Source organism: Raphanus sativus, chromosome 2, assembly GCF_000801105.2.
Source record: "Raphanus sativus cultivar WK10039 chromosome 2, ASM80110v3, whole genome shotgun sequence".
NCBI classification, from domain to species: domain Eukaryota; kingdom Viridiplantae; phylum Streptophyta; class Magnoliopsida; order Brassicales; family Brassicaceae; genus Raphanus; species Raphanus sativus.
Genome location: NC_079512.1, coordinates 2,633,377 through 2,648,641, shown reverse-complemented (window position 1 = coordinate 2,648,641; position 15,265 = coordinate 2,633,377). Strand labels below are relative to the sequence as shown.

Genomic DNA, 15,265 nt, shown 5'->3' with positions numbered 1-15,265 from the left:
TTGTTCTTTGTTTAAATTAATTTAAACTTCTGGTTAAAAATCATATTAGACCACCTTTCCAATTAGGTTTACGTTCTTTGTCGTCTTCTTCTTCTTCCTCTTACCTCTCATTCATAAATTTTGGGTCTACTTTCATGGAAATCTACAACATCTTTTAATTCACGTTGATTGGAGAATAATGGAGCACATGATTCTCGTCTCGAAGTCGGAGAAGTGGAAAGTTGAGAAAACTAAGTGGTTATTTGAAGTAGATAATGATAGAGATAGCATAATAGTTGCTGCAGATGAAGACACTCGATTTGAGGATTTTGTGAAGATCATATTTGAGGATTATGGAGATGATTTTGCAGAAAACGACTTGGAAGTGAGGTACCTTATTCCAAAGCAGAATCTACACAATCAAAGCATCAACACACCACCTGTGAAAATAGGAAATGATAGACAGTTTCATGCATTCTTGGATCTTTGCAAACTCGAGAACGTTTGGCTATGTGTGATGCATATCTATCTTAACTATGGGAGTTCATACAACTTGAAAATACTTGGTGATTTGACTATTGGATACATAGTTCCAATATGAGGTAGACATCATATCTCAATATGAAATATCTTCATTGTATTCACAGAAGTAAAACAAAGCAAAGATATGCAAAACAGAGAAGTCCATAACTCAATATTGACTGACCAGAAGGTCCCCTTTAAGGGAAGTGTATTCCATTACATATAACTAAGCACAACAAGATGAACTCACTGTCCTATCCATGGCCCTATCTGGTAGAACCATTCTTGTTGGGTTTTCTGTTGGTTGCACTCTCGGTAACCTTCTTGCTGTCCCAGTCAAAAGAGAAAAGGCATAACAGTATTTAGTACTACTAGAAGCAAAAATAAAAACACTGTTTGAATTTGAATCTCAGAGTGTAGCGATATAGCTCACCTATTTCAGAGAATATCTCCTTGACATTAGCTGCGGTTTTTGCTGAAGTTTCCATGAAGAAAAGACTGTTCTTCTGAGCATATGTTTGCGCCTCCTACAGAAAAGATCATTAGTGTCAGGTATCAAGAAGTAGGCTTAGCAGCAAAATAATCAGAAACCAAGAATAAAGTTGTCGAAACTGTAGGGAAATATTTAGGAGTGAGTGATACTAAACTTATCCTTAATGTGGTGGTCGAACAACCAAATTAGTGCAATGAGCCAATATTAACTTGTTAAGGGCGAGAATATAAGGTCAATGCCAACTTCAATGGGGATGCATATCTATCTTAACTTGATAAAGTGTGCTCTTGTTCGGTAATGGTAGAAATAACACAGTATGAGAGTTCTTCCATTTGACATTAACATAAATTTACTGTCCTCGCATTAAGAGAATTACAGATTAAAGGTTTCCAAAATCAAGCAAACACAGAGAAAAATAAAGCCGATTTCTCAAATTGGGAATTAGGGTTCTCAAATTTCATCATAAGATTAATCAAACAATCTTTAATAACAACAACCTAGATCCGCACAAATGAGGACTTACAGATTCAATTAACTTAGAATTGATGGCAGAGATGTCACCCAAGCTAACGGTGGAGTTCAGGTCGACACAGAGATGGAGATGACGAACGGCGTAGTTGAGGCTGTAACCCAGGCGAACGGCGGAGTTCAGGTCTCGACGACGAAACAGAGATGAAGTCGACGAACGGCGGAGACAGAGATGGAGACGACGAAGGCTTCGTCTGCATAAGGAGAAGAAGACCACAAAAGGTTGGAGACGACGAATGCTTTGTTCTTTTTATTTTATTAGTTTTTTTATTTTGTATTACTATATTATTTTTTATTAAATTAGAATGACAAACTTGTGGTTAATGTTTAGAAGGTTGGGTTTTTGGTAAATTTAGTTGTTTTAAATTTTAATCTAGTAATTAGAGACTAATGTGCCTTATCCTAGTAATTAGTAGAATGATTAGAATTAGTCTAGGTAATTTCTCATAATTTTTTAACGCTGATTTATTATGATATTACGATTATTAGGAAGATTACATAAACGATTCGATAATCGACAATACTATCTGTCTTATGAAGATCTATGCCTAACTGCATTATTTGAGCCGTCCTATGAAAATCCACGTCTGACCAGATTTACTTGTACCATGTTGAAGATTCTTTGTAATCGTTCTTTCCATAATCTGTATAGTTGTCTGTAAACCTTCTTTTCATAATTTACACTGTTGCCTAATAAATCGGGTTCTCTCGGGAACTTAAAACTTAGATTTAAGATAATCTGCAATAAATTGTATAGTTTGGGAATCGAACACTAAATATGGGTGTAAAACCTTTTATACCTTAACCATTAGGCTACGATGTTTTTAGAATAATTTAACCGTGAACTTTTTCAAAGAACAACTTAATTGTAATACACTAGTACACAGTGAACTCCGTCATCATTCATTAAAATGGTTTTAGAAAGCTGGCGATAAGAAAATATGAAAAGAGGTAAACATTTACCGTTTTTTACAAAAAGTTATGTGACTAGAATTAAACTATATACAGTATGTTATAAAGTATCAAATATAAATCGTATGTACGTATATGAACCTAATCAACTTTTTACATTAGATATCAGTATTTATGTAAATCACATAAAAACAGGCAATTGTTTATGATTCTGTTCTTTTATTTTTTTCTATGACATCAGACTAAAACAGATTCTAGGAAAACTGTGCAAATCACACTGGTAATTGTGTGTGCTTATGAACCACAAATAACATTTGTTTTCTAGTGCTTGTCGCCAAACTATCTTTCTATCATTAGAAACTATATTTCCTCTGTTTTTATTTATAGATAGTTTAACATAAAACACGTATATTAAGACTTTTTAACTTCTTAAAAATCAGCAAGCAAAACAATTTTGATTTATCTGTAAGAGTATCTCTATAAAACTTTATTTTTTTTTTCAAAATAGAATAAAAATGAATATGAAGTAAAAGTAATCGAACCTTACTCTATTCTTTATTTTATAATAGAATCATGAACAAAAAAATAGATGACTCCATTTATGGAGTAAATTTTAAAATTGAGTGAGATATAAAGTTGGATTGAAACATTTGTTACTCCATATTTTTACTCTATTTTAGAGTATAAAATGGAGTTAAAACACATTCATTTTTTTCTGGAACATTTAATCAGAGAATGAGGTTATTGCTATTTTTAAGAAGAACATTTAATTCGAAAGTAACACTCTTTAGTTAAATGTTTTTTAATTATATTATTTCATTGCTTTGGAATATGTAAAACCTTATATTATGAAACAAATTTATCTTGCTAAATCACTCAAACTACATACAGATAAAAACAGAGAAAGTACTATGTAACAAATTCACCTTTATTTAAAAACTTTTTCCAAGATACAATAAATTACCCACCGAAATTGAAAAATATAACGATAGGAATTAGAGACATCTTCTCGATAATTCCATATTAAACCATCCAACAAGTATGACATATATATCGTGGATAACATTGAACATAATGAAAGAACCATGAGTATTTAGGGAACAATTTTTTTTGAAGGAGACTGAATAAAAATGTCGGGCGAGCATAAATAAATATATAAGGTCAACCAAAGCAATCAATCGCAACTTTCTTCACTATAGAAAACAACTTAAATATATTTAGAAAGGACTATACATTAGAGAGGTAAGATCTAATTCTACATTTTTATTTCATGTAAAAAAGATTTTCTAAATTAGTTTATATATAGCGAGAGCTCAGAAGTGTTAAATGGAGGTCAGCGTGTCTCTCGCGGCACATGATCTTTAACTCGACAGCGAAGAAAAAGCTTTATTTCACGAGCATTCCATTCGATTAAAAAACTTCCAATCGGTTTGGTATATTCGTTTGTTGCTTGTTTCGGTTTGTCTGGATCCCCTGGGTTTTAGTTTTTGTTCTACTTAATTTACAAAGTAAACTAAAGCATCCATAATAAATTAAGTACAATATATATGGCTTTCTTACAATATAAACCATCAAATTTGATGAAGCTATAGAGTTCTACTGACTAATTATATAATTCGCATTTTAATTTGTTTCTAATGTGTGTATATATATGCTCATCTATATCCTGGAAATAGTATATGTCAAAAATATATAATTGTGTGAACGCCATTAACTAGTGTGGCTAAAGACATATTAATAGTTTTATATCCTGAGGTTAAGTTTATATTATATTGAGGTTCACTTTTCAGAAAATACAAATCTATGTAAAGTACTATTCCATATTCTAACTTAATGCATGTAGAAAAAGGATGGTGGCTGTATATGTTAAAGAACATAGTTCTAGTGAATGTACATATTGCTTGTAGAACCATTAACTTTGCGATACGTACAAAATTCAACATTGTAAATCGTATATACAGTATTTAGCATTTTATCAAAAAAAATCGTATATACAGTAGCTATTCACCATGCTTTAACGTGTTTATTTGCTTCGATTAAAATCACTATTTGTAATTAATAATTAGAATTAATGTTCTAAATGATGTATAAAGATATATTATGGTTGAAAATAATAATCACTTGAAATTTTGAGAATATTACTCTCGCCGACACAATACAAGTTGTCAATTACACCTATAGACATTTTGGTCTTTTCACACACTTTTTCTTAGTGAAATGTCCAGTATAACCCTCACTCTTGTCATAAGTGTGTTTGTTAAATTTCTCAACCAAACTCTCACGTTTCCTAACTAGATAACTTATAGACAACTTCTCTAACTAGTAACCAGTCCAGATTAAATGCACTATCAATAAAACAATTAATATTTTTTAGTTATGTCGAAGAGATCTCATACTTAATCGACAATTGATCTTTTTCTTTACTTTTTTTTAATTTCAAAGTGACAAACCCTAATATCCCCTCCCCTGATATTTTTGAGATCCAGAAACTGAATCCACCAAAAAAATCAAATCCACTCTCTTAAAATCGTCATTTTCTCCGACATATATTTGGTCTCGCCTTCCGATTACCGACACCGCTCTCTGCTCTGCTCTGTTTTTCGCTCTGCCGCTGACAGATAAACATCGTTTGTTCCGTTTCGTTTACTGTTCTCCTCAGCCACCGTATCTTCTCGCCGCCGTTGTTTTCCATTTCATGTCCATAATCATTAATCTAATCTTTCGCTTCTTTCTTTTCCTCGATCAAAAGGTAGAAACACAATTACTACACAAATCTCTTTTCCCTGATTTTCTCCTCTGTAACACGATCTCCGGTGGCATTTTTGATGGATGCCATGGTAGTGGATCTCATGGTGGTGAATGTGAATACATAAGTGAAAAACGTGAGGAGAAGAAGGTGGTGGTGGATGTCATGCATGGTGGTAGATGTGGATACGGAGATGAAAAACGCGAAGAGAAGAAGGTGGTAGTGGATGCCATAATGGTGGATGTTATGGTGGTGGATGTGGATACGAAAATGGAAGACGTGAAGAGGAGAAAGTGGTGCTGGATGCCATGATGGTGGATGCTATGGTGGTAGATGTGGATACGGAGGTGAAAGACATGAGAAGAAAGAGGTGGTAGATGCATGCCGTAATTGTGGATGTTGTGGTGGTGGATGTGGATACGAAAGTGAAAAACATGAGAAGGAAGAGATGGTGGTGGATGTGAATATGGAAGTTAAAGACATGAAAAAAAGAAAATGGTGGAGGATGTCGTGTTAGTGTATGCTGTGGTGGTGGATGTGGAAACACAGAAAAAACAAAGTTAAAAATAACTGAATCTGTGTGTACAATTAAAAAAGAACTTCAATGTATTTGACCATTAATTATAACTGAAACGTCATCTAGTTACAAAAGAAGTAACCACCATTTACAAAGGCAACAAGAGGGAGAACCAATATACTTAAACAGCTCAGGGGCAATTATGGTCAAGAAAAAGTCAGATGTTGCCAAGAAAGTGTTTCAAACTCATAATGTGTCTGTCAATAAGAAAAAAAAACACAATGTACCTGTTTCCGTAAGTCTCTCTAAAATTTTCTACATATGTATTTTTAAATAACAAATTTAAATTTCTTCTTCTTTTGCTACTATAGTTTACAAAATATATTTATATCTATAACTAACTGCATATATAAATTTGGTAACAGTTTTTTTTTGTCAACAAATTGGGTGATAGATTCACAGATTTGTATATAAAATGATTAAATAATAATAAGATATGATATATCTAGTTTACAAAAAAAAAGATATGATATATCTAACCTTGATTCGGGTCAGGTGTTCTCTCGCTGCTCTTTGACACCGACAAAACAAGATTAGTCGTATAATATTGCTAAAATACGTGATCCAACTACACATTGCTCGTTTAATTGTACCATATTATCAAAAGAAAATTATTTCAAAACATAGTAACAATTATCCAGTAGTACAAATTTTTATACTTTGTACTATTTTCTTTAGCTTAATACTAGTTATCGATCAGTATCTGTAATGTGGCGAATAGTTTGAAGGTTGAAAGGGCACACTCCTTGTTAAGAAAATACAAAAGAAAAATAAAGGACACACTCCATTTATATGATGCGGTTAATTATAAGAGTGACTTAGTTCATCTCCAACGGTATTCTATTATTTACTTTAAAATAGAATTTAGAATGTGGAAGCTCCTTGGTCCAATGGTTTGCTAAAGATTCATTAATGCTTTTACACCAGGAGATCTAGGTTTCAAGTCCCAGTAAAAACAGAATTATGCGAATTAAGGAAAAAAATGTTTACAAGAGATTCTGCAGTATGGTGCGAAGAGTACCGTCAAGCATGGATTCGATAGAATAGTTCAAGTGAGGTGATACAGTTAGTGACGAGTAGAATTATCGACTGTAAAATCGTCTATAACATTCTCTTAGTTTGTAATAGCATAATTATCCAGAATTAAAAAAAAAAGTTTAGAATAACAAATACTTCAATCTGACTCTATTTTCTACTACATAGTGGAATAAACATAGATTTACTCCACACACAAAATAATCGTTTTACTTTTTATTCATTATTTTATTTTTCACTTCATTTTTATAATAAAATTAGATTCCAATCAACTCCATTACAGAATTACTCCATTTTATAATAAAAGTTAAATTTTACATTTGAGACTCTTAAAATTAGTCAAGAACCTATAAATTCTGAAACGTGAGTTTAATTAAACCCACAAAAGCATCCTTTCTAAATCCAATGCGTTTTACATCACAGAAAAATGAAACACGGTAAATTCCAGTTAATCTTATATAGAGTAAAAAGATCGGTATAAAAGCCTGTATTATTGTTTGTGTGTGTGTGTGTCATTGGAAATAGAATTATCAGAAAATATTTTGGGAAAAAAATAATGCCAGTTGCTTCAGGTTGTGTTTATATGAACTTTTAAAAAGGAATTGAAATATTTGTTTTGTTAAAGATTCTCATCAAATATATAGACATTAGAAATATTTAAAAACAAATCCCAAATAGAAACATAATTTTCTTTGTTTAATTCGGATTTTAAGTGTAAAATATTATGCACACATTTTGTAAAAGAGTGTCGCAAAATATTCTATATGTTCAGGAACTTTGGCATCATGCGTTGTGATTCGAAATTACTTACCCTAAAAGGCTATACCTCTTGCACATTCTAGTTGGTCACCATTCTTAATAAACAATTAAAACTAAGACAGTAGGTTGCTGGCCTTAACATGTCTGATCTAAACAAAACAAATTACTACTTGGTCGCTCTACGTCACCGCAGATTCGTTTTCTATGTTACAACTTGGTAATTAAACCTAAGTTGTCAACATGTTTATATTAATATGATTGACAACGCCCAGCATCGCCAAAGGTTCTTTCCTTTCAGAATTTGCAAATTACCTTACTCAATAATTAATAATTAATCTCCTTGCTTATGTTTAATGATTGCAATTAGGGTCAGAACTTGTTTATTATGTGGTCCGGGCTAGGAGACAAAATAAAAGAGTTTCAAAGCAAAGTAATTGCATGCATCGGATTGTATATAATTCGTGGGGGTAATATTTATGGACTGTCACTATCCATAGTCTAGTTCTAGTAAAAAGAACGAGATTTTGTCGCGCACTGGTTTGCTTACTACAAAACTAATGCATATTTCACAAGTTGGCGGTGTGGTCCTAATCCTACCTTAAGTCATCCGAAGTAAAATTAAGTCGTAGGTTGAATAATAGGGGATAATAATTAACTTTCATCGACACATATATAACAAAAGATACTATTTTTTGTAACACAAAAGGTACTATACCTTTGGGATATTCTCTGTTAAATTTTTTTTTTCTCTCGAGGCTATTGCGAGCTGCCTATAGTCTTTAAATTTCAGTGAGAGAAGTAGTTTCAGAGCAAAGTAGTTGCATGCATGCGTGATGCATGATGCATGAGGTTCCATGTACTATATAATTCGTGGGATAATATTTATTGTCACTAATCCATAGTCTCGTTCTAGTAAAAAGAACGAGATTATGTCGTGCACTGGTTATATTTATTACAAAACTATTGCATGCATATTTTGAAAGTTGGTAGTGTGGTCCGAGTCCTGCCTTATGTCATTGTCATCATAAGTAAAATTAACTCGTAGGTCGAATAATATAGGTTACTAATCTTTCGTTGATACATAACAAGAATACAAGATACTATACCTTATAGGATATTTTCAGTTAACCACATATTAAATCGAGGCTATTGCTACCTGCATCTACAGACTTTAAATTTCAGTGAGAACTGAGAACAAAGAAAAATGAACAATTCTAGAAATTATGGCAAATATGAAATAGAATAAGATAATATGATAGATTATTCTCAGCTAGCAACATAGTAAATCGAGGCCAAACTTGCAACCAAAAAGAGTCAATTCACAGCAAAATGGATCATGTAGTAATAAACGGGCTAAAAAGCCTAACCGCCTATTAATAGAAGCTTGCATGTTATGGTCGTAGATGGGGTTAACAGTCTGGGTTGGTTCAATCCAAGCCCAAAGACTGATTTTGAACTTAATATGACTGAACAATATACAAATTCATCCTCAGCTTTATTCTGTTTTTTTTAGTAACTTATCATCAGCTTTATTCTTGATTTTGTATAAATCACCCACTAGTTCATTCGTCGGATCCGAGAAAAAAATGCAAATCATAGCTTAAATAAGCTTCTAATTCAACTAATGGCATCTCCAATCGTACTCTATTTTTTACTTCAAATTTTATTTTGAAACAAAATCTTTTCTAAACCCTAACCATTACTTAATTTGAGAGTTTAACTTTATTTATATATGAAATAATTTTTTAACCTGAATTTTATTTATTTTATATTTAAATAATATTTAAATGTTAAAAACATGAAAAGATATTCCACAAAATATTATTTAATAACATTACATGCATACAATAATAAAAATCAAAACATAAATAATATAAAATAAGTGATTTAATAATTTGGTAAACTTTTTTTCAAACGAAATAGATGTTTTTTTTGGCGGTCAACATTTAAATTTGATAACATTTGTACTTGTTAAGTTTGATATATGCACAAAGCTTTGGATCATGTATGAAATTCAAATTAAAAAAAAACTTTGTTTTCTCTTTTTATGTTCTTTTAATCCATAATTTTGTTTTTGAATTAGGAAAATTGCACCAAATTGGAAAATAAGCTCTATCCATAAATATTAAAATTGTAGAAGATGAAAATATATGATTTCAGAATTTTCTTGTTCAATTTAAGAAAATCAAAGATAAATAATCTCATTTTTATTATGAAATATATTAGATTATCATTTGTAGGAAAATATTGTAATGCTCATTACTAAACTAAAGTATAGTTTCTTATTTTTTTTATAATTTACTGTCTTTTTAATAATAAATTTTTAATTTTAAAAATTTATATTTTTATGAAAATTTTATAAACATAATTTTTTTGTAAACATAAAATAGTCGAGGTTAATTGTTAAATTTTTATAAGTTAAAATTAACTAAATAAAAATAAACTATTTAGGAATATTTTAAAAATAAAATAAAATAATACATTAAAATAAAACATTGTTTTAGAATAGAAAATAAAATAATACATTGGAGATGCTGTCTGGAATGTGAAGCTGAAACATCATCCATAGCTCACAGGTTGAACCCACGGAAAAAAAGAAGAAGAAAAACAATAGTCAGTTGAGTTTGGTTGAGTTTGTCGAAAGTGGATACTTGGAATTACACTTGACCAAAACGCACTTCTTAACTGCTTAGCTCACTGTTCCATATCTGACTTCAACTCCATCGCCTCAACGAATAGAACCTTCCGCTCTGTCACTAAGGACAAAGAGCTGTATAGCTGAGACGATCAAAGGGTATTGTGGAGCATTGGCTATACTTCTCCTGCAAGCTCTTGGAATGGGAAGCTTATGATCCAAACGGAGACCGATGGCTTACGTGTACCGAAGAAAACATTCAACCAATGTTTCATGTGTTCGGATAGAGAATCTCTAGCCGTTGGTACAGAGCTTCTTGTGTTTGGTAAAGAAGTTATGTCTATGTGATTTACAAGTATAAGTGTATAACATCTTGACCAATGCCTGGACCTCAGAGTCAGGTATGCCAATGAATACTTCTAGGTGCTTGTTTGGTTCAGCGAGTCTAGGTAAGGTTATATCTGGAGGGTGAAGTGTATGATCTTAAGAAGAAGACATGGACATTGATACCTAACATGTTACAACAAGGAAGCAACGGAGGAGGAGTTCAGGCAAAGGAGGTTTCCTCTGCTTCAGGGCTTTTGGAGATAAGTTAGTGGTGGTTGGAGGGCCTAGGGCACTTGAAGGAGGGTTCATAGAGATGAATGCTTGTGTTCAAAGGGAAGGTGAAGTGCTGCATTGGGGAGTTCTTGCTTCAAAGCCATCAGAAAACTTTTGTGTATAATTGTGCTGTTATAGGATGTTGATGAAAGACTTGAGAGCCAAGTTATTGACTTCTTTATTAGGGTTCTTACAATGTTATTTTTCTCTGTGGCATTATTGTTGTTCAGTTATGATCTGATGGAACTGAACAAGTTTCAATAAGGTTTAAGAACAAACCTCATGTTGTCTAATCTCCCTACATACTAATTTGATTCTAATTAGAGCATGAAGTTTCTTTATTAATAAGACTTGAGAACCAAGTTATTGACTTATTTATTAGGGTACTTAAATGTTATATTGTTCATTGCCTTTGTGGGATTGTTGTTGTTCAGACATAATCTGGCGAACAAGTTTCAAAAAACTTGAACAAGATTTAAGAACAAACACATGTTGTCTAATCTCACAACATTGTGATATGATTCCATTATTAGCACTTCTTTTTTTACACCACAGAGATCCCACATACAACGAGAAGCAGCAAAACAAACAAACATCAAAGAAATGAACTTGCTTGCTTCACACACGCTCTAAAGTTAATAGCTTTTGAAGTTCCCTTCATACTGATACTCCTCACCATACATAGTCTCATGCTCTTTAAATCTTTTTGATTTATCGGCCTGCAAGAACAAAGCAAGAGTTAGAACACTGGTTACAAGTAAGGAAACAAGAGAGTAAAATCTTGTTAAGAAGAGAGAGAGAACATTACTCGGCTCAAGATCTTCTCGAAAGCATCAGGACCATTCTCAGCAATGTACTTCTCAGCAGCTGTCAACACATCATCTGGCTTTCTGAAGAAATCCATCTTCTTAGGCACATACCAAATGTTAATGCTCTGAGGGTTAACATACAGAGGTCTCACAAAGTGTTCGTATACATAAGCAGCGCCGCTGAAGTAAGGAATCACAAGCCAGCAAGTCAAGATCAGCTTGGCGTATGACCATATTGGTACCCTGATCATAAAACAAGATTGTCAGCAACAAAAAGACAGAAACTTTGGATTCATTGGTGATTCAATTATGTTACCATTCGATGAGTTTGGCGAAAGTGAGCTCGAAGAGTGTGAGTAAGGAGTAAAGAACCCAGTAAGTGAGCCATTGTTTGTCATCAGCGTGAGACTGAGTTTCAATTGCTTTCACTGAAGCATGTCTGAACAAGAAGAAGTAAGCATTAATTAGATCAAGTAAAAGATTTTTGTCCTCTAGAGATTAGATATGGAGACACTTACAGTGGATAAACGAGACTAACAACAGGCCTGCAAACAGAGAATTTGGGATTAGTAATCTGTCAAGACTATACAAAGATTGGAACTTTAAACATGGGTTCTGTCTGAAAGTAGAAACTAAGGAGCAGAATGTATCGAAAGGAAGGAACTTTGATGAGATTTGAAGATTACCCAGCGAGAACATCGAAGTTCCTCAAAAGAACTTTGATGAAACTTCCAGCTCCAGATCCCATTCTCTCTCTCAAAGTTTTATTTTGGCTCTGTTTTGACTCTGAATCTGATTCTTCCTCCACTGGAAACAATACTAGTCACTGGAGATGGATTGATAGATAGACAGAGAGAGAGAGAGAGAGAGAGAGAGAGAGAGAGAGAGAGAATAATTGTGTGGCCGACCTGTAGAAGGTTCTTGACTTTTAATGGTGGGAAGAAGTGTGAAAACAAGATGAGTGATTAATAAATAAATAGAAAACTACCATTTTATCAAAAGCTTTTATGTAACTGTTGCCAAAAAGAAAAAAAAAAAAGAAAGTAGCTATCTTTTCTTTTTTTCTTTTTGGGTAAAATTTATATATTTTGGAAAATTGGCAAAAAACTTAAGAAAATATTTTTAAACGTCGAATAAAAATAAGGGATATTTTGAAAATACCCATTTTGTGATTTGAAAATTGAAAATACATTTCTTTTTTTGAATATTACACTTTATTACATGTAATAAAACACTTTTGTTCTGGTTTATTTTTTTTGTTCTGGTTTTATTAAGTAATTAATAAAAAAATAATTAATTTTTAAATACCAATTAATTCAGAAAGTATATAACTAAAATTAGACTTAAAAATATTATTGTTATCTATGTTTGTGGTAAATAAATGTTTTGAGTTGTTTGACAAAAAAAAATGTTTTGAGTTAAAACTATGTTCTTGTTGTTGATTCTTAGTATTGTTAATAAAATGATGAATTGATTGAATCATACACACCTTTAAAAACAGTGAAAAAGTAGGTTATACATTATCTACAACTCCTTGTTCTAGATTCACAAAGTTCACAAAATATCACTTCTTCCTTAGATTTATTTTGTGTTGGTCAAAAAAAAAATACATAAGAATTTAATTGTCGTAAAAATAGAAAAGATACATCAATGCACCATTTATTTCTTATATTTTATTTGGGTTTGTTTCAAGTGTGTCTAATTGTACAGTTGAACAAAAATATCTTTCAGTCAGAACAATTGATTATGTAGGTATTGCTAAACACATTTATGTTATTGAATAATTGTTTTTTTTTATTTTTTAAACTCAAAAAACAAGAATACGAGGAATTTGCTTGAAAAAATGAAAGGTATTTTATTTGGTAAGGAACAATTTTAAAATATGTTTTTAAACGTGTATGATTTATATTTATTTGTGTTTTTATTTAAAAATAATAATTTAGATTCAAATGTAACTATAAAGATTTCAATTGAATTGTTTGGTAATTTGACGTATGAGTAAATGTAATTTTCCAAAATATTATATAATGATATAGTTTTCAAAATAAAATATTATATTAAAGTATTTCCTCAATTTTTTTCTAAAATAATATTATTTTTTGAGTTTTTAACTTGAAGATCTAATCACTAAATTATTATTATTTTATTAAATAACTTAAATTTAAATAAAAAGAAAAATAGCACCAATGAAGAACAACACAAAAAAAATGGGAGTTTAGAAAGGTTCTCTATAAGATATTGATAAACTGTAAGTGTTAACAACTCTAAGATATTTTGGCCAGTTTCTTACATGCTTTCCTTTTCTAATTTTAAAATTTTTGAGAGAACTCATATTTCCTCCTACCACGATGCAGATGCTACTTCCTCCTGTTTGATATACATGTAAGAAATTCAAAGAACATTTGGTTTGGCATGAATATGATATTCTATTGATTAATTAATGGCTTGATCTTAGAGGTTGCTAATTACTCTAAAATTAGATTGTTTATCCGGATATACGCGTATAATGATATAATCTTTTCGCGAATATATTAGGTTATGTCCTATTAATTTCAAAAATCAGCATAATAGATTGTTTCGTCAAAATATATATATACTTATTATTGTGTTCGGATTTTTTTTAAAACTCATATTAAAAATATTTTTTAAATATATATTTATACAAATGTTTAATTGTAAAATTTTTATATATTGGATTTAAGTTTTTATAATAAAATATTATTTCTAGATAACAACACAATATATATAAGAATTTTTAAATGTTTATTATATTAATTTATACTAAATTATCTAATATAACATATAAATCTAATTTTATCAAAATAAATTTTTATTTTCAGTTATATAATAATAAATCACAAGAAGTATAAAAAATATGTCGGTTGGATTTATTCCCGCTACTTCTTGAATAGTAAAAACCCCATAGTGGATATAATATGAGATAATGCAATATGGTCCAAACTTTTGAAGTTTATAAGTTAAGAATACCATCTTAAAAATATTTTAAATTGATCATCACCCATGATGCAATATTTAATTAAAAATGATCTTAATTTAATTTTTTTTTTTATTATTTTTCCTTTTTCAGTGAATTTTATGAGCATTAGTTCAGTTGCAATTTGCATGATTTTTCTTTTATTTTCACCAAGTCTTAATTTGTAGAAATAAATAAATAAAATCATCTATATAGATATATCATAATTAAAATCCTAATTCTGTTGATTAATATTTCCTCTGTAAAATGAAAATTTGATGTTTAAGGTTACTCATACATATTAAAAAAATTTACTTTTATCAATTACTTTCTAGATTTGTTTTAGTTGATTTAAAGTTTTATTTGATTTCCAATAAAACTCAACCACTTCTATATTTAGATTTAAATTTATGTTTTAATTTTAAAGTTAAAATATTAATCAAAATTAAAAATCAGTTCTTTTGTATACAGAAAAATCTAGAGCATCAATTTTTGTATATGAAAGGGAGTATAGAATATTTAATACATATACATAAACAATTTACTAATGTTTTAAAATATTCATCTTCTTTTCTTTGCAAGTTTTTCTATATGTTTCTTATACAACATATAATCGAGAACTGGTTTGGTATCTGTAGAATATAAACATGTGCTTTGTGGTAACATATATTGGCAATATTTACAATAAAATGTAAA

General features: G+C 30.6%; 2 protein-coding genes and 1 pseudogene across 2 annotated transcripts; 1 reads left to right on the top strand and 2 right to left on the bottom strand.

Moving 5' to 3' along the window:
• Positions 1-593: 593 nt before the first annotated feature.
• Positions 594-5,126, bottom strand: LOC130494730 (uncharacterized). The gene is made up of 4 exons (XM_057000248.1): positions 5,006-5,126; positions 1,518-1,768; positions 935-1,028; positions 594-828 (listed from the first exon to the last, which is right to left on the bottom strand). Exons 1-4 carry the CDS (start codon positions 5,124-5,126, stop codon positions 728-730), a joined length of 567 nt encoding a protein of 188 aa, XP_056856228.1. The 3' UTR covers positions 594-727.
• Positions 5,127-5,491: 365 nt separating this feature from the next.
• LOC130505600 (F-box/kelch-repeat protein At1g74510-like) lies at positions 5,492-10,932 on the top strand (annotated as a pseudogene).
• A 328-nt stretch (positions 10,933-11,260) lies between these two features.
• On the bottom strand, positions 11,261-12,518 carry LOC108841172 (HVA22-like protein a). The gene is made up of 5 exons (XM_018613953.2): positions 12,282-12,518; positions 12,114-12,140; positions 11,912-12,034; positions 11,595-11,838; positions 11,261-11,505 (listed from the first exon to the last, which is right to left on the bottom strand). Exons 1-5 carry the CDS (start codon positions 12,341-12,343, stop codon positions 11,422-11,424), a joined length of 540 nt encoding a protein of 179 aa, XP_018469455.2. The 5' UTR covers positions 12,344-12,518; the 3' UTR covers positions 11,261-11,421.
• Between the last annotated feature and the right edge of the window lie 2,747 nt (positions 12,519-15,265).